Source organism: Neoarius graeffei, chromosome 23 (genome assembly GCF_027579695.1).
Source record: "Neoarius graeffei isolate fNeoGra1 chromosome 23, fNeoGra1.pri, whole genome shotgun sequence".
NCBI classification, from domain to species: Eukaryota; Metazoa; Chordata; class Actinopteri; order Siluriformes; family Ariidae; genus Neoarius; species Neoarius graeffei.
Window position 1 is genome coordinate 57,098,087 of NC_083591.1, and position 19,653 is coordinate 57,117,739.

Sequence of the window (19,653 nt, forward strand, 5' to 3'; positions counted from 1 at the left end):
GCACAGTCACTTGGGAGGAGCTCGGAGTAGAGCCGCTGCTCCTCCACATCGAGAGGAATCAGCTGAGGTGGCTCGGGCATCTCTTTCGGATGCCTCCTGGACGCCTCCCTGGGGAGGTGTTCCAGGCATGTCCCCCCGGGAGGAGGCCCCGGGGAAGACCCAGGACACGCTGGAGGGACTATGTCTCTCGGCTGGCCTGGGAATGCCTCGGTGTTCTTCCCGAGGAGCTGGCCGAGGTGTCTGGGAAAAGGGAAGTTTGGGTTTCCATGCTCAGACTGCTGCCTCCGCGACCCAGCCCTGGATAAGCAGAAGAAGACGAGACGAGAAAGCAAGGCTTTATAACATACAACACTAAACTTGATGGAGGCACAGGGGAGACATAGACACAGCAGTGAGCAACTGGAGCATCGCAAATACAGCTGCCTGGGCTGACAGCTCCGCCCAGAACGTGAAATAATTAATGAGTGACCGCTCTGGTTGCCACTTACAGACGCTTTACACTTTTAGGCAGTGCCTCAATATATACATTCACTGGCCACTTTATTAGTTACACCCCTACATCCACCTGCAGCCGTTTTATTTTCTGCGGTTCTCTAATTAGCCAATCCCTTAACAATCCAAATCAAATCCAAATCAAGAGCTTCATTTAATGTTCACGATGTTCAAACATCAGAATGGGAAAAATCGTGATCTCACAGTGAAGTGTGACTTTCTTTCACTGTGGCATGGGTGTTTGTTTGAGCCAGATGTATTCTGAAATGGTTTGAGTATTTCAGAAACTGCTGATCTCCTGGGGTTTTCACACACAACAGTCTCTCGAGTTTATACAGAATGGTGCGAAAAACATCATTGAGGTCAGTGAGTGAGTGAGGGACAGTTCTATGGGTGGAAACAAACGCCTTGTTGATAAGGGAGGGCCACAGATCAGAAAATGGACAGATTTGAGGTGGTTCAAGCTTTTTTTTTTTAATTTTTGCCAGGAAGGATATAATAATTCCATATAATCAATCTTTACAACCATGGTGAGCAGAAAAGCATCTCAGCATGCAACAGCAGAAAGAGGAACACATTGGGTTCTACTCCTGCAGCCAAGAAGATGCCTCTACGTCAATCTTTTGACATGTCCCAATCTCCACAATCTCTAAATAGTACCCAAATATCTCAAGCTGGATTCTTCAGCACCTTGGGCGCCTGGTACTCCATCTGGTACTCTGGTTTCATTGGGTTTTGGTCCCATGATCCACACACCAAGGAATAAGGATTGATCTTTCTTGCTTTCTATTTTCTTTTTTTCATCTCTGTTTAGATGGCTAGAAAGACAAAGATATATATGTATTATTTTATAGCTTAATTTAAATTGTATTCATTTAATTTTTTATATTTATTTCAGCTTTCATGAGCAAAATTTTATGATTAAATTTCAGATACTATACAACAGCGTTCAATCAGAAGATCGGACAGTAGAACAGTAAAGTGTTTGGGTGAAGATTTGAAGATTTTATTCAGTTCTTTAATGTTTTCGAGAGCAGAAAGACTTCAGGAGGAGCTTGTTGGTTGGGATTTCTCTGTAACACGACAACTGGAATTGTGTTGACGACACAGTGTTTTAATCCTTGCTTTTATTTGTGCACTTCTTTCTCCGCACTCGTCCTCCTCACTTCGCTCCAACACTTTCATCTCCAGTCTGTCTCTGCGCTGTTCTGACTTGCCCCTGGCCGTCCTGGGAGACCTGAAGCTCTCTGGAAGTTGCAGGCAAATAATTTTTTCATGTAGTAAAAAGCGGAGCAGGCAAGCTCGCGTGCTGTTCCTCAGGGTGTCGAGGTGGAAAGCGAGGAGAAACTTGAGGATGAGTGACACTGATGGCTCCCTGCTGGATTCCTTATTGTGGGAAAGATGCCAAAATAAAGCCTGGGGGGGAAAAGTGCAAGGCAACTCAAAGTGGCAGTTTTATCTTTACGCTTTTAAATTTAGGTCACGCATGTATGTGGCTTTTATACACCTTTGGTTTTATTGATTTATGAACCTCTGGAATGAGGAAGTGCAGAAACACGAGGGCGATGTTGACTGGAGAGAAGTGAGACTCTGTGTAACCTCAAATCTTCAAAACGGGACGTAGACTTAAAGGATCTATTGACAATTTTAATAAATAAAGTCTTTTCTGGATTATTCAGAGACGTTAATGTTCACTTCCTTCTGTCCAGTGGAGTGAGTTTGGTCAGTGTTAAATTAAATATCCATCCATCAGCACATTTTTCACAATTTTTCCTCTTTGCACTGAAGCTAATTTATTCATATTAAGATTATATTCTCAATTAAGAAATGTTTAAAAAGAAATACTCTCCAAAACGTTGACCTTAAAAGCAACCTTTAATCTGTCCTCATCTTTTACGCATTTATTATTTAACTAGACTCTTCTTTGTATGAACGAGCCATGCGCTGATAATCAGATATGAAATATTTAAGTTATTCCCTGAAATCGAGTCGTACATGAGCTGATAGCTGACGAGGCGCGTAGCACCGAGTTGTCTATAATCTATGTACGACGAGATTGAGTGGAATAACTGTTTTATTCTATCCACATTCACTGGATTTTGAGAAACAGAGCATTTTTATTTTTATTTATTGCAAATTTGATAAATAAAAACTTTACACAAAACGTCCAAAAAAAATTTCTGCTTAGAATGTAAACAAATCGGCAAAATGACAGGAGCAATTTGTGAAAAATGAGATGATAATAATAATAATAATAATAATAATAATAATTCTTGAAAAATTTTTAAAAAGATGTGTTCTTACCATCAAATACTTTTATTCCATATTTTGTTGCTTTTCTTTTGTATTTTTTGTGGTTTTGTTTTTGAGTAGAGTTGTTATTTCATCCTCGGTTGGTTCAGCAACACGCACCGCCATTTTGTCTTTCTCTACTCACGGTATTTGAGCTGATATCCTAGTAGTAGAGTAGCCAATCAGAGCGCGTGATTGCTCATGTCAGTAAACTTTCTCACGGATTAAAAATGAAAAGGTTTGAAAACTGTGAATTGTATTCTAATATTTATGTTAATATTTAACACACTAAAAATACAGATGCATTTTTATTCCTAATTCAGTGCAAATAAAGTGTAGTTAAAATAAAACCTATGCAAAATAGGAAGAGCTGCTTGAATAAAAGGTCAATTTTAAAGTCACTGTTTTAAAGTCGATGCTTCATGTTTTTTTTAACTTTTAGTTCATTTTTAGTACAATATTATAAACGAATTCAGATCTAAGTAATCAAATTGCATATATGATACAAAAAGTATTAAATATTAAAGTATCAGAATTTTTTAAAGCAAATATAGCATACATCTGCTTTATTTTAATATTATTTTTATAATATTTATAATATTGTAAACTGATTCAGTTTTATTACATTTTTAAACCTGTACTATTTTTAAACATTATTTTTCATAATTAAGTTAATATTGATTGTTTAAACTATAAATTTAAATCCTTTTAACACTTGTGATTTTAACGTTTTTTTTTAAATATTATATTTTTTAAATAAATAATTTTCACTATTTTTGTGCAGATTCCAGACTGAGGAGATTTCAGATGCCGATAAGATTCTAAAATAAGTGTAGAATTATATAATATAAATAATTTTAATATGCATACGTACCTGAAAATCCTGAAATTACGGTATTACATTAAAACAAACACATTTACAGACTAAATTGTGGGCTGATTTTACTCATTTTTAGAAACCAAACCTCTCGTGTGTGTGTGTGTGTGGGGGGGGGGGTTTCTTTTGAACATTTTGATGTTTCATAAATACAAAAATGATTTTTTTTTTAATGGAAATCATTTAAGTTTATATACTATTATTATTATTATTATCTCATCTCATCTCATTATCTCTAGCCGCTTTATCCTTCTACAGGGTCGCAGGCAAGCTGGAGCCTATCCCAGCTGACTACGGGCGAAAGGCGGGGTACACCCTGGACAAGTCGCCAGGTCATCACAGGGCTGACACATAGACACAGACAACCATTCACACTCACATTCACACCTACGCTCAATTTAGAGTCACCAGTTAACCTAACCTGCATGTCTTTGGACTGTGGGGGAAACCGGAGCACCCGGAGGAAACCCACGCGGACACGGGGAGAACATGCAAACTCCACACAGAAAGGCCCTCGCCGGCCACGGGGCTCGAACCCAGGACCTTCTTGCTGTGAGGCGACAGCGCTAACCACTACACCACCGTGCCGCCCTATTATTTATTTATTTATTTATTTATTTATTAAATATATTTTTTAAACTACTTTGGAATTTTTAGCGAGTTTAGAGCTTTTTCTGTTCTTCTTACTTGCAGGATTGTGAAAAGCCATGTGTATGTACGTGTGCATTCTCTCACACACACACACACACACACACACACACACACACACTCTCTCTCTCTCTCTCTCTCTCTCTCTCTCTCTCTCTCTTACTTTGATGCTCACCCATGTGTATTTACGAGGTTAGAACATTCTCAGCATGCCGATTCTGTCTGGTCCCTCTGTGTTGCCGTAGCAGAGCATGCTGGGATTGTTCAGGCCACAGAGCTGCTGGAATGTGCTTTATGCTTTTAGAGTCAATGTTGTCTCCCTTCCCTCGTCCTTCACGCGTGTGTGTGTTTGTGTGTGTGTTTGTTAGTTTTCAGGCCTGTGCTTCACTAGCTGTAGTTTACCTGTGATTATAACCTCAGAGAGGAAAACAGTACAGTATCAACAGAACCATTTAAAAAACAACCCCCCCCCCAAAAAAAACCCCTTTGTTATTAACAAAGTGAAGTTAAAAGAATATAATTTAATTGATATAACTTCTTGCATAGTTTATTCTTTAATTCTTTTATATCAAATGATTGATTTAATAGTAATTAAAATTAATATATTGCAACAACTTTTCAGTAATAATAATGATTTTATTGAAGATATTTTGTTGTTGGTTGTAATAATAATCAGTTCAGTAGTTTGGTTAATTAATCGATTGCTTAATTAATGTATTCATAAATCAAATGATTAAGAAATAATAATAGAACCATATAAAAGACATAAGGAAATTATAGAAACCAAAACACAAACTTTTAATTAAAATAAAAAAGAAATCCAAATATGTAAACAAATAAATAAATATAAAATGACATTTTTAAAATTTCATTATTATATATTAATTATTTCATTTAATGATCATTAAAATAAAGAAATAACATGATAGTTTTGGGGCGGCATGGTGGTGTAATGGTTAGCGCTGTCGCCTCACAGCAAGAAGGTCCGGGTTCGAACCCCGTGGCCGGCGAGGGCCTTTCTGTGTGGAGTTTGCATGTTCTCCCCGTGTCCGCGTGGGTTTCCTCCGGGTGCTCCGGTTTCCCCCACAGTCCAAAGACATGCAAGTTAGGTTAACTGGTGACTCTAAATTGAGCATAGGTGTGAATGTGAGTGTGAATGGTTGTCTGTGTCTATGTGTCAGCCCTGTGATGACCTGGCGACTTGTCCAGGGTGAACCCCGCCTTTCACCTGTAGTCAGCTGGGATAGGCTCCAGCTTGCCTGCGACCCTGTAGAACAGGATAAAGCGGCTAGAGATAATGAGATGAGATGATAGTTTTGTTGATGATGATGTATTGGAACCCTGAGCTGATGTTCATCTGTGTAAAGGGTGATCTTCGCTCTGGGCATCTCCATGACCTTCATCAACATCCCAGTCGAGTGGTTCTCCATCGGATTCGACTGGACATGGATGCTGCTCTTTGGAGACATCCGTCAGGGAATCTTCTACGCCATGCTGCTCTCCTTCTGGATCATTTTCTGTGGAGAACATCTCATGGTGAGGGAGAGCTACGTGAATGTTACTGGTGTCTTTTTTTTTTTTTTTTTTGTGTGTGTGTTTGTGTGTGTGTAGATACTGGATGGCCAGCTCTGGTGAACTGTTACTGACCTTTAAAGGGCTGATGACACGAACATGACTCTATGCAATTTCTTAAATAAACTATACAACATGGCAAACATGTTAGATTTCTGTTATAATTACATGAAAAGAAGCTCTTGTTACGCGAATATCCAACTTTTAATTGCACAGCGCAAGAAAACTGGGTCTGTGGCTCGCGGCCATGTTGTGATGTCAGCGGAAGAACACGCTGCGGTTCACTGGCTGTTCTACTCAATGGAAATGGCGCATGAAAACGCCGGTCTACTTGGCAACTGGCATCACAGTTCTGAAGAAAAGAACAACCAAATACTGGTACTTTAAGCAGTGATCATGATGGCATGATTTTATCTGATTTTAAATAAATTAGATTGATAATAATGTGAATGTTCACAACTAGTACATACAAACTCTGCAGCTTCTGATTCAGCAGCTGCGTCATACTCCGCAAAAACATCAGCAAGAACCTACAATATAAATGGAAGTGCAATACACTAAGCTCGAATGACTTTTGGAAAGTATAATTTCTAAATTTTTTTCTACATATTCTTGAAGTCGGTCATCGGGGTACTTGCTACCGTTCCCTAACAACGCATGGCAAAGGGTAAAGTGTAGTGTTGCTACGAGTACTTGCTAAAGCCTCCGGTGGAAGATCCTTGATGTGCTGATAAGACATACAGTTCTATAGAACACACAAGTGTCACGATAATCACAAAACAGATGCAAATTGTTAAAATACCTAATTTTTAAGCAATCATGTGTTGATCTCTTCCGAATAGAATCTATGATAGCCTACCCTCTTTACCCTTTGCCTCTCGTTGCTAGGCGGCAGTTACATGAAAGCCGCAAGCTTTCACAAGCAAATACATGACTGATATCACGCCGACTTTATGATTACATTTATGATTATCATGAATGTGTACTCTATGAGCGCTCTGGAGCGAGTGACTTCCAAGATGGCCACGCAGACCGCATGGTTACTATTTTTAGCATCATGTCGGAGCACTCTATAGCTCTACGTACCTTTATCTTATGTCGTTTCTCAACACATGTTCTGACAGGAGGACTGTCTTTGGAGGAGTCGCCTTGTCCCAGGCGACTGCTGGATCCGGCATAACTACTAGTAGACCCCCTCCGGAATACTGTAGGCACTGCTGATGGTAGTAACACACGTTTGTGCTGAACTGAACACCCAAGAGATTCTTTTAAGCTGGGAAGGGTGTCAAAACAATCCAAATCGAAGTGTTCAGAGCACAGGACGGATGTTGGTGACGGCTCCCACTTGTCACGAGTGCGTCTGACTTGCTTCACCCACTTCGCATGCAGCTCGGGATCTCTGGGAAACTTGAATAAACTTACCCCATCCTTGTGGGTTTTGGAGCAAAAGCCGGCAACACAACGCGAAGGCATAATATAATGTATAATAATAATACTAATAATGATAAACTGAACACCTGTCGCATCAACAACAAACTGGTAAGTGAGGAGGAAGGTTCTTTCGCTGACATCATATAGCTCCTCCTCCTCTTTCGTCTCCTGGGTGCTGCAGCCCCGTCAAATTTGCCCAAATAGCCGCGTTTATCATAACTTGTAAAATAGCCGCCTTCGTGAATTAATATATGGATCATCGGGAATTACTTTTTATGTTATAAAACATCGCCAAAGATGTCAAAAACGTGTCATCAGCACTTTATGAAAAGGAGACTATCTACACACTCTACATTACGATTTGTACTCAGGTCCATGTTTTTGTGATTTGTGCTGCAGGACCAGACGGAGAGGAATCGCTTCTCCATGTACTGGAAACAGGTGGGGCCCATTGTCTTCGGCTCCTTCTGTCTCTTCATCTTCGATATGTGTGAGAGGTAAAAAATATATGCTGCATAAAATCCACACTCCATACTCAGAAATTATCCTTCTGGAGATTGTTGATGTATGTTTGCTAAAACAATTCCTCTTATAGCACAGCACTGTTGAGTTCTGGATTGTGATTGGTCAGAAGGTGTTGATTAATTTTCTATGACAGTAGTGTAGCTACACATTACAGGTTTCTCTTAATGCATTTCTATAGTAACAGCTCATTCACAGGGACTTGTACGCCGGACGGTCCACATAAACTGATTTAAGAATGTGTGTAATCATTGATTATGTTGAGGAGAAGTTTATTAAATTTGGTGGGAGTCTCCAGTGCCTGCGCTTTGTAACAGAGGTAGGCATGTAATGATGCATCATGCAACGATAAATCGCAATACAAATTTATGACAGTTTGAATTGATGAAATGAAAGATGAATCGTGATTATTATCAGGCTGCGTAATCTTAGGGTTTTTTCTTTCTTTCCCTTCCCCCAAGGTGTAATTGCATTGTTTAGCCAGCAGAGGGTGTCTAATAATGTGCAATAGCAGGAATACACATGACTTCACTGTAGGTGGAAGGAACGCAGCTCTGTCATGAAAACAAAAAATGTGAAAGGAGCTGCTGTGTGAATGTGTACAAATAGATTTAACAAGAAATCAGAGCTCTCTTTTTACAGGCTGCTGAAAGATAAAGAAAAGAAGCAAATAGAGGCAGAACAAATGTTCATTAGTTTAATAAGAAAAGGAATATTTGTTATTAACGTTTTCATTTTTAATAAAATAAATGTTTTAGTTAATAGGTAATTTATATTTTACTCCAAACTCGACAGTTATGGGTAAATAATTCTTGTTGGTTATTAACAAAATGAGATGTGTGTTTTTTTTTTTTTAAATGTAACAAAAGAAATATTGAAGTTGCTATATTGGGAAAATAAATGTTGCATTTTATTTGGTAATAACATTTTCTTCATTAATTTTTTTTCACAAAAAAAACTGTGGAAAAATCGAATCATGAACCCAGCATTGTGAATTGGATGAATCTTTACATGCCTAGTTAGAGGTAAAGCTGGAACTTTAAAGCTAGAGTGCCTTTCAGATTTTTCAAGTGTAGGTCATAAAAAGAATTTTCCTGACACCCAATTATTTTTGTTTAGTGACTGAAAGCTACTGAATTCGAATCACAGACTTCCAATTTTATTAGTTTCTTTAAACAGAACAATTAATGACTTTAGATCCACGTGTCCCTAAATTCTCCGCTATTTTTTCCTGCTTCACCATGACCCAATTCAAGATACTACATCATGCATCACGTGGTGGGCTTTCCCCGTTCACGCAAGGCATTGTGGGATACAAATTTGAAACAGGAGAGAAAAATGGAGGACGTGAGTGTGTGAATGAAACGTGAAAGAGTGACTACAGTAACGGAAAGAAAGTGAGAAGAAAAGACGTTATGTTATATACGAAGGAAAGGAAACGCAGGACCAAACTAATAAATATGGGCGCTCAGCGAGCACCTCGGTGTGATCAGCTGTTCGTTTAGCGACAGAATGATGGAACTGTCAGTGCATGCTCAAAGGGAAACCTGTAGATGGCAGTAATGCAACACTGTGGATGCCAGCTGCCGTAAAACCCAAAAGAAGAAGAAGGTAAACCTGCGCATGCGCACACGGACTTCCTCTGTCTGCTTGACTGCGCCAAGCGAGCGATTTCATGCACATTATTTGCTTTAATCCCCTCAAATTAAATAACTTCCCAGCCACAGAATGGCCTGATATTTTGTGAGATATTACAGAAATAAACAGATATCACAATCACCACATTTCAGACGCAACTAAATTTCACCGATTTTATGAAATCGAAAGGCCGCCTAGCTTTAAGGTTTATGATAACTTCACGACAGACTAGTTTACGTTTGTTTTCTCAGTAACATAACAAGCTGCATTTTTGTGTTTCATTAACTTAAAGAAAGAAAAGAGAGGCTGGTGAGGGAATGACTACTTATAGCTGCTCTAATGTAACTGAGAACAGGAAGTAGTTTGTTTTGAAGATGTTCCACAACATGAAGTGTAACTATAGATGGATAAAAAGTATATATTGTTCTTTAACCTAAGAATTGTAATCGTGGGCGAATTGCTGTGGTATTAGAGGAATAAAACGCTTCAGGATGTGATGATGTTATTGGGAAATATTCAACTTCAGGGTTGTAACATTAACTCTGCTTTATCACTCAGTACTGTTCCTGATTATTTTCCTGTAGCAGCACAATACAGCGTGAACATTACTCAGCATGGACGGTGTATAATAATATGATGAGAGATGATAATTTCTTGTTTTCCAGAGGAGTGCAACTGACCAACCCCTTCTACAGCATCTGGGCTTCGGATGTTGGCACCGAACTAGCCGTATCCTTTCATTATACGCGTCTATGATGCGTTTGCATCATGTTTTCCATCACCATGAATAAGCTATCATATTAATTATTTTTTTAAATTATCTACACTCAGCTCCAGATTTATTGGCACCCTGGAAGACCTGGAGTGGTTCTGGATCAGTCCTGTTGGCTTGCACAAAGTATTAAATGTGAAGGTGCCAATAGTTGTGGCATGATAAGTATTATAAAAGAAAATGATTAGAATATATTTATTTAGATTTCTCTGATTGATTAACCACAGACATTTTAAATTTTTTTGAAACCCATCTTTGCCAAAGGTGCCAATAATTTTGGAGCTGACTGTACAAAAGGAATTTATGTGGTTATTGAGGACGTTACTGTGAAAGCGGGGGTACATTTTAGTTCGACAAATTGGTTTTGGTGCATTTCCATGAAAAATAAAACCATTTTTAGGCTTGTAGGTATCATGCCGCCATCTTGTCAGAACTACAATTCCCAGGCAACTTCCGCGTGACCTACGTCAGTCCGCCATGCACGCATAAATCCAGGCGGAAGCTCCGCCATTTTGTCTCTCGCGTCCGGATTTCAACGAGTCTAGACGCACAAAAGAGATGCTCTCCAACCCGAAGACACTTCTTTCTTGCGAGATTCACCATCCAGCGCGTTCTGTGCTTAACCACTGGCCAAGGTAAACTCCAGAGTCGCGCGATCTTTAAACTCGACCTGAGTTACAACCGGTTTACTTGTATTAGAAGTGACGTCACGACTGCAGCCCAGGCAGTTAAAAGTTAAGAAGCGATTGAATCCTTTTTAACTCAAAAGCGCTGTGCATCTTATTCTGATCAGAGACTTTTCCTCACGAACGCTGAGGTTCGGACCAAGAATCCTCTGCTTTCCACGGGACCCACCCAAGTGCTCCGCTGGACCCGAAAGTTTTCTACGCCTCCATCACGAGCGGCTCACGTGCTCCCACGGCGAGGCCCGAAACTACACCGGCGAATAGTTCTTCATATCTTGCTAAAGGCAGGATTAAGTAAGATTTTGGCATTTGGGCATAATTAAGATAGTCTTAGGAATTTGCTTTTATTTGAAAGTGTGAATTTAAACCCAGGTTTATTCATTACACTGTTAGACACGCAGCGTGTTGAATTGTTCTGTTCTATGTTCTCTCAATTGTTTTAATAGGTTGTGCATGCTTTTCTCTCTGACTAACACTTTAATTTCCTTATCATACATTTTGACCTTATCAAGGTTTCAGTGAGTTTGGTAATGTTATGAGTGTGGAATCTTTTTGTTACTGAGAAAACACGTGCTCAACAGGCCTGACCAAGCCTGATACACTTTAGACAGCTTCCCTTTGTCTTTAGCAACACTTGCTCAGTAGGCCTCACCAGGCCTAACAAACACACTTTAGCTAGGCCATAGGGCCTTTCACAAACACACACTAGCAACACAAGGCTAATCTAGGCCTCCACCACGTGTAGTTAGCTACGCGAGGCTAAACACATGGTCAAGTCCTCCCCCTCCCACACACACACAAGCACACATTAGCCACAGAGCTAATCCTTTGTTCTATTTAGATAACATTCCTTTGTTTTAGCTAGCAACAAGCTAGGCCATACACACCACACATAAACACACACATGTATACACACCTCATATTTGTATATATTGATTATCCATTTTTGTCTTTGTTATAATAAATCCATTTATTATCAAAGCTGTGTGTATTCATCTTGTTGGTGAACAATATCTGAAGTCCCCAATCTTCTCAAAGAATTCAAAAAGGTGCATATAAGTTATGTAATATGGTAAGTGATCGTAATAATTTGGAAATATACCATAATCTAGCTGTTTGGTAATTTATCCAGGATTAATGGTATGATTCACTAAATGATTCATTGAACGATTCACTAAATGATTAATTGGTATGATTCACTAAATGATTCATTGAATGATTCACTAAATGATTCACTTCAAATGAGTGATTCTCTGGTATGATTCCATTCAAATGAGTCAAAGTAAAACGATTCAATGGGATTGATTCATTTTAATTATTAACCTTCAAATTTAATGAGACTGATTTAATGAGATTGATCACTTAATTTCAATAATTAACTGATTGCACCCACAGGCTCATTGATGAATTTATCAGTTTTGTTTGTTCACATTTTATGATTTTAGCAAAAAAAAAAAGTTTTCCTTGATGAAGCTCATTCCAGATGGCGTTCATCATCGTGGCTGGTATATGCGCCTGCCTTTACTTCCTTTTCCTGTGCTTCATGGTGTTCCAGGTGTTCAGAAACATCAGCGGGAAAAGATCGTCCCTGCCTGCGATGACCAAAGCTCGCCGTCTGCATTACGAGGTGCGTCATTCACTTTACATGCTGAGACCTTCTCTTCAGATCAGCGCGGTGCTCCGTCATTCAGGAACACCTGCTAAAATAAACAGCTGGAGCAAAACATGATGAAACAGGAGTCTAGCAGCATTCACAGTTTCAAACATTTGTGAAATAATCCGCAAAAAAATCTAATTGGCAAAACTTCAGTGTAGCTAAAGCACAGGACGAATCCAAAATGGCTTCCTATTGCTCATGTTGTGTAGAAGTGCACATACTTACAGGATATAACGAGTAAGAGCGGGAGATATGACCATATAATACTGACATTGTGATAAATTCTCACAATACACTTTTCTGTGATATGACCAGTATCATGATGTTTTTCTAACTTAAAAAAGTGCAAACTTTGATTGAAACCTGCTGATTTAATGTTGGCATTTTTCATAGAATTTTTTAAAATTGTATTTTTAAAAAAAATCTTTCATTACCTTTTAATGGAATTGTTAGAAATGATACTCATCATATACTGTAGAAATGTCTTCAAGTATTATTGTATGATGTTTCATCAAATCACTGAGACCTAACAGGAAAAACAAATTTGAGATTCGCTCTGACATTTGTTCTGGCGAGCTGTGAATGCCGTTACCATAGAAACCGACATAAAAACAAAGCTTAAAAAAATTATACATTTCATATAAAGATATTTTGGCTTCCAATGTTGTCATTTGTGGGCTTTTTTTTTAAACCTCAATAAAAATAAATCTCAATTTTAAAAAAGCAAACAAAACTATAATAATGAATACAAATAATAAATATGCATTAAAAAATAAAGTATATATCAACTAAGTTATTTTATCTGTGAAGATACTCAGTCGTCCAGGTACATAGTAATCTGTGGTTGGTAGAAGAGAGCAACTGGACTTGCTTGAAAAGTCTTGAAGACGTTTCGCCTCTCGTCCGAAAGGCATCATCAGTTCTGTCTGTCTAATAGGGAGTATCAAGTATTTATCCTCTCATGGATCATAATAGAATCCAAATCAGAATGCTGATGGCTGCATTGAAGGTGGCTGATAGATGTCATAGACACCCACCTCTGTTCAGTGATGGTCGTTCCAGGCTGACAAAATTGAACGATCCTCTCTGGCTAAGATGTCTGCCAGTTTTCTGGAAGTCCTCTCATACTCCCATACTGGACGACTGAGTATCTTCACAGATGTGTTTCTACACACTTTGGGATGAGTTCCCTTCGACTAGTGCGGGAGTATGAGAGGACTTCCAGAAAACTGGCAGACATCTTAGCCAGAGAGGATCGTTCAATTTTGTCAGCCTGGAACGACCATCACTGAACAGAGGTGGGTGTCTATGACATCTATCAGCCACCTTCAATGCAGCCATCAGCATTCTGATTTGGATTCTATTATGATCCATGAGAGGATAAATACTTGATACTCCCTATTAGACAGACAGAACTGATGATGCCTTTCGGACGAGAGGCGAAACGTCTTCAAGACTTTTCAAGCAAGTCCAGTTGCTCTCTTCTACCAACCACAGACAACTAAGTTATTCCACACAATCAAGTCGTGCATGAGCTGATAGCTGATGAGGCGCGTAGCACCGAGTTGTCTATAATCTATGTATGACGAGATTGAGTGGAATAACTGTTTTTATTCTATCCACATTCACTGGATTTTGAGAAATAGAGCATTTTTAGCAAATTCGATAAATAAAAACTTGACACAAAACGTCCGACAAAATCATGTCCGCTGGGAATGTAAACAAACTGGTGAAATGACAGGAGCAATTTGTGAAAAATGCGATAATAATAATTCTTGAAAAATAAAAAATATGTTCTTACCATCAAATACTTTTATTGCTTTTTTTTTTTTGTAATTTTCGGGGTTTGTTTTCAAGTCAAGTTTTTATTTCGTCCTCGATTGGTTCAGCAACACGCTCCGCCAGTTTGTCTTTCTTCTTCTTCAGGGTTTTTTTGGCGGTTGGCAAACCAACTTAAAGGTGCATTACTGCCACCGACTGGGCTGGAGTGTGGAACAGGCGATGTTTGGGGGGGGGGGGGGGGAAACTATATTCTTTTATTTGGCTATTTCTGTTCCTTTTAAATACTTGATAATGTGATGTATCTGACTTGATGCACTCCGCCATTTAGTTTTTCTCTACTCATGGTATATGAGCTGATATCCTAGTAATAGTCACCAATCAGAGTGCACGATTGCTCATATCCAGTGGATGTGGATAGAATAATTGCTCATGTTTGAATTTGTATAATTCTATGAAATTTCCTGAGTTTAGTGAAACAGTTTTATAAATTGTTTTTATTTATCTGATCTGAGTTTCTGTTCTGCTCCACTCAGGGTCTCATCTTCCGCTTCAAGTTCCTGATGCTGGTCACGCTAACGTGTGCTGCCATGACGGTCATCTTCTTCATCTTCAGTCAGGTGTGCAGAGAGGGTCGGAATAAAGGTCCCCGATGTCCTCCTCTTACACTGATGCAGATTCAGGGACAAGAGAATCTAAACTAATCACGACTGTGTGTGTGGTGTGTGTGTGTGTAGGTGAGTGAGGGACACTGGCACTGGGGAGATTATACCGTTCAGGTGAACAGTGCGTTCTTCACCGGGATTTACGGCATGTGGAACCTGTACGTGTTCGCCCTCATGTTCCTGTATGCACCGTCACACAAACGCTATGGAGACGAGCAGTCCAGCGGTAAGAACCTAAAAAAACACACATGTACGCACACACACACTAATCATCACTGCCTGTTTGCTCACTTTATCTAACATTTATTCCAAATATTATACAGTTAGGTCCATATATATTTGGACACTGACACAAATTTAGTTTTTTTTTACCTGTTTACTGAAACATATTCAAGTTATAGTTATATAATGGACATGGACATAAAGTCCAGACTTTCAGCTTTCATTTGATGGTATCCACATTAAAATTGGATGAAGGGTTTAGGAGTTTCAGCTCCTTAACATGTGCCACCCTGTTTTTAAAGGGACCAAAAGTAATTGGACAATTGACTCAAAGGCTATTTCATGGGCAGGTGTGGGCAATTCCTTCATTATGTCAGTCTCAATTAAGCAGATAAAAGGCCTGGAGTTGATTTGAGGTGTGGTGCTTGCATTTGGAAGATTTTGCTGTGAAGAAAACATGCGGTCAAAGGAGCTCTCCATGCAGGTGAAACAAGCCATCCTTAAGCTGCGAAAACAGAAAAAACCCATCCGAGAAATTGCTACAATATTAGGAGTGGCAAAATCTACAGTTTGGTACATCCTGAGAAAGAAAGAAAGCACTGGTGAACTCATCAATGCAAAAAGACCTGGACGCCCACAGAAGACAACAGTGGTGGATGATCGCAGAATAATTTCCATGGTGAAGAGAAACCCCTTCACAACAGCCAACCAAGTGAACAACACTCTCCAGGACATAGGCGTATCAATATCCAAATCTACCATAAAGAGAAGACTGCATGAAAGTAAATACAGAGGGTTCACTGCACGGTGCGAGCCACTCATAAGCCTCAAGAATAAAAAGGCTAGATTGGACTTTGCTAAAAAAACATCTAAAAAAGCCAGCACAGTTCTGGAAGAACATTCTTTGGACAGATGAAACCAAGATCAACCTCTACCAGAATGATGGAAAGAAAAAAGTATGGCGAAGGCGTGGTACAGCTCATGATCCAAAGCATACCACATCATCTGTAAAACATGGCGGAGGCAGTGTGATGGCTTGGGCATGCATGGCTGCCAGTGGCACTGGGTCACTAGTGTTTATTGATGATGTGACACAGGACAGAAGCAGCCGGATGAATTCTGAGGTATTCAGAGACATACTGTGTGCTCAAATCCAGCCAAACTGATTGGTCGGCGTTTCATAATACAGATGGACAATGACCCAAAACATAAAGCCAAAGCAACCCAGGAGTTTATTAAAGTAAAGAAGTGGAATATTCTTGAATGGCCAAGTCAGTCACCTGATCTCAACCCAGTTGAGCATGCATTTCACTTGTTAAAGACTAAACTTCAGACAGAAAGGCCCACAAACAAACAGCAACTGAAAACCGCTGCAGTAAAGGCCTGGCAGAGCATTAAAAAGGAGGAAACACAGTGTCTGGTGATGTCCATAAGACTTCAGGCAGTCATTGCCAACAAAGGGTTTTCAACCAAGTATTCGAAATGAACATTTTATTTACAATTATTTAATTTGTCCAATTATTTTTGAGCCCCTGAAATGAAGGGATTGTGTTTTAAAAAAATGCTTTAGTTCCTCACATTTTTATGCAATCATTTTGTTCAACCCACTGAATTAAAGCTGAAAGTCTGAACTTCAACTGCATCTGAATTGTTTTGTTCAAAATTCATTGTGGTAATGTACAGAACCAAAATTAGAAAAATGTCTCTCTCCAAATATTTATGGACCTAACTGTATGTAAAAGCAAATAGAACCACAATCCTTAGAAAAACTGTGATCTAGAACCTAGGAGCGTTCTTTGGCTTTGCCCCCTAAAGGTTCTGTTTAGAACTCTATAACTGTGTGTTTCCTGATCAGAGAGGGTTCCAGGTAGAACAACTTTAGGAAGTTATGAACCTGTATGCAGAACTGGTCAGTCTCAGTGAAGGAGGCGTGTCCTCTGTGTCTGTTCCCGTCAGTCTGTGATGGAGGCGTGGCCTCTTTCTGTTCCCGTCAGTCTCTGTGATGGAGGTGTGGCCTCTGTTTCTATTCCCGTCATTCTCAGTTAAGGAGGCATGGCCTCTCTCTTCCTGTCAGTCTCACTGAAGGAGGCGTGGCCTCTTTCTGTTCCTGTCAGTCTCAGTGAAGGAGGCGTGGCCTCTGTTTCTATTCCCGTCAGTCTCAGCAAAGGAGGCGTGGCCTCTCTATTCTGGTCAGTCTCAGTGAAGGAGGCGTGGCCTCTGTTCCTGTCAGTCTCAGTGAAGGAGGCATGGCCTCTGTTCCTGTCAGTCTCAGTGAAGGAGGCGTGGCCTCTGTTTCTGTTCCCGTCAGTCTCAGTGAAGGAGGCGTGGCCTCTTTCTGTTCCCGTCAGTCTCAGTGAAGGAGGCGTGGCCTCTTTCTGTTCCTGTCAGTCTCAGTGAAGGAGGCGTGGCCTCTGTTTCTGTTCCCGTCAGTCTCAGTGAAGGAGGCGTGGCCTCTTTCTGTTCCCGTCAGTCTCAGTGAAGGAGGCGTGGCCTCTTTCTGTTCCTGTCAGTCTCAGTGAAGGAGGCATGGCCTCTTTCTGTTCCGGTCAGTCTCAGTGAAGGAGGCGTGGCCTCTTTCTGTTCCTGTCAGTCTCAGCAAAAGAGGCGTGGGCCTCTGTTTCTATTTCTGTCAGTCTGTGAAGGAGGCGTGGCCTCTCTATTCCGGTCAGTCTCAGTGAAGGAGGCGTGGCCTCTCTATTCCGGTCAGTCTCAGTGAAGGAGGCGTGGCCTCTGTTTCTATTCCTGTCAGTCTCAGTGAAGGAGGCGTGGCCTCTTTCTGTTCCCGTCAGTCTCAGTGAAGGAGGCGTGGCCTCTTTCTGTTCCCGTCAGTCTCAGTGAAGGAGGCGTGGCCTCTTTCTGTTCCTGTCAGTCTCAGTGAAGGAGGCGTGGCCTCTTTCTGTTCCGGTCAGTCTCAGTGAAGGAGGCGTGGCCTCTTTCTGTTCCTGTCAGTCTCAGCGAAGGAGGCGTGGGCCTCTGTTTCTATTTCTGTCAGTCTGTGAAGGAGGCGTGGCCTCTCTATTCCTGTCAGTCTCAGTGAAGGAGGCGTGGCCTCTTTCTGTTCCCGTCAGTCTCAGCGAAGGAGGCGTGGCCTCTGTTTCTATTCCTGTCAGTCTCAGTGAAGGAGGCGTGGCCTCTTTCTGTTCCCGTCAGTCTCAGCGAAGGAGGCATGGCCTCTGTTTCTATTCCTGTCAGTCTCAGTGAAGGAGGCGTGGCCACTCTATTCCTGTCAGTCTCAGTGAAGGAGGCGTGGCCTCTTTCTGTTCCTGTCAGTCTCAGTGAAGGAGGCGTGGCCTCTCTATTCCTGTCAGTCTCAATGAAGGAGGCGTGGCCTCTCTGTTCCTGTCACTCAGTGAAGGAGGCTTGGCCTCTGTTTCTATTCCTGTCAGTGTCAGTGAAGGAGGTGTGGCCTCTGTTTCTATTCCTGTCAGTCTCAATGAAGGAGGCGTGGCCTCTCTGTTCCTGTCAGTCTCAGTGAAGGAGGCGTGGCCTCTGTTTCTATTCCTGTCAGTCTCAGTGAAGGAGGTGTGGCCTCTCTATTCCCGTCAGTCTCAGTGAAGGTGTGGCCTCTCTTTCTATTCCTGTCAGTCTCACTGAAGGAGGCATGGCCTCTTTCTGTTCCGGTCAGTCTCAGTGAAGGAGGCGTGGCCTCTTTCTGTTCCTGTCAGTCTCAGCAAAAGAGGCGTGGGCCTCTGTTTCTATTTCTGTCAGTCTGTGAAGGAGGCGTGGCCTCTCTATTCCGGTCAGTCTCAGTGAAGGAGGCGTGGCCTCTCTATTCCGGTCAGTCTCAGTGAAGGAGGCGTGGCCTCTGTTTCTATTCCTGTCAGTCTCAGTGAAGGAGGCATGGCCTCTTTCTGTTCCCGTCAGTCTCAGTGAAGGAGGCGTGGCCTCTTTCTGTTCCCGTCAGTCTCAGTGAAGGAGGCGTGGCCTCTTTCTGTTCCTGTCAGTCTCAGTGAAGGAGGCGTGGCCTCTTTCTGTTCCGGTCAGTCTCAGTGAAGGAGGCGTGGCCTCTTTCTGTTCCTGTCAGTCTCAGCGAAGGAGGCGTGGGCCTCTGTTTCTATTTCTGTCAGTCTGTGAAGGAGGCGTGGCCTCTCTATTCCTGTCAGTCTCAGTGAAGGAGGCGTGGCCTCTTTCTGTTCCCGTCAGTCTCAGCGAAGGAGGCGTGGCCTCTGTTTCTATTCCTGTCAGTCTCAGTGAAGGAGGCGTGGCCTCTTTCTGTTCCCGTCAGTCTCAGCGAAGGAGGCGTGGCCTCTGTTTCTATTCCTGTCAGTCTCAGTGAAGGAGGCGTGGCCACTCTATTCCTGTCAGTCTCAGTGAAGGAGGCGTGGCCTCTTTCTGTTCCTGTCAGTCTCAGTGAAGGAGGCGTGGCCTCTCTATTCCTGTCAGTCTCAATGAAGGAGGCG

At 41.2% G+C, this 19,653-nt stretch overlaps 1 protein-coding gene across 2 annotated transcripts in view; it reads left to right on the forward strand.

Annotated features, from left to right (window-relative positions):
• wls (Wnt ligand secretion mediator) overlaps positions 1–19,653 on the forward strand; it is a 65,523-nt gene that overhangs the window by 30,164 nt on the left and 15,706 nt on the right. For both annotated transcript variants that reach the window (XM_060906515.1, XM_060906516.1), the window contains exons 6-11: positions 5,677–5,845; positions 7,712–7,809; positions 10,138–10,201; positions 12,414–12,557; positions 14,903–14,986; positions 15,104–15,257. In XM_060906515.1, the coding sequence (XP_060762498.1) occupies positions 5,677–5,845; positions 7,712–7,809; positions 10,138–10,201; positions 12,414–12,557; positions 14,903–14,986; positions 15,104–15,257 (713 nt within the window). The remainder of the gene's footprint in view (positions 1–5,676; positions 5,846–7,711; positions 7,810–10,137; positions 10,202–12,413; positions 12,558–14,902; positions 14,987–15,103; positions 15,258–19,653) is intronic.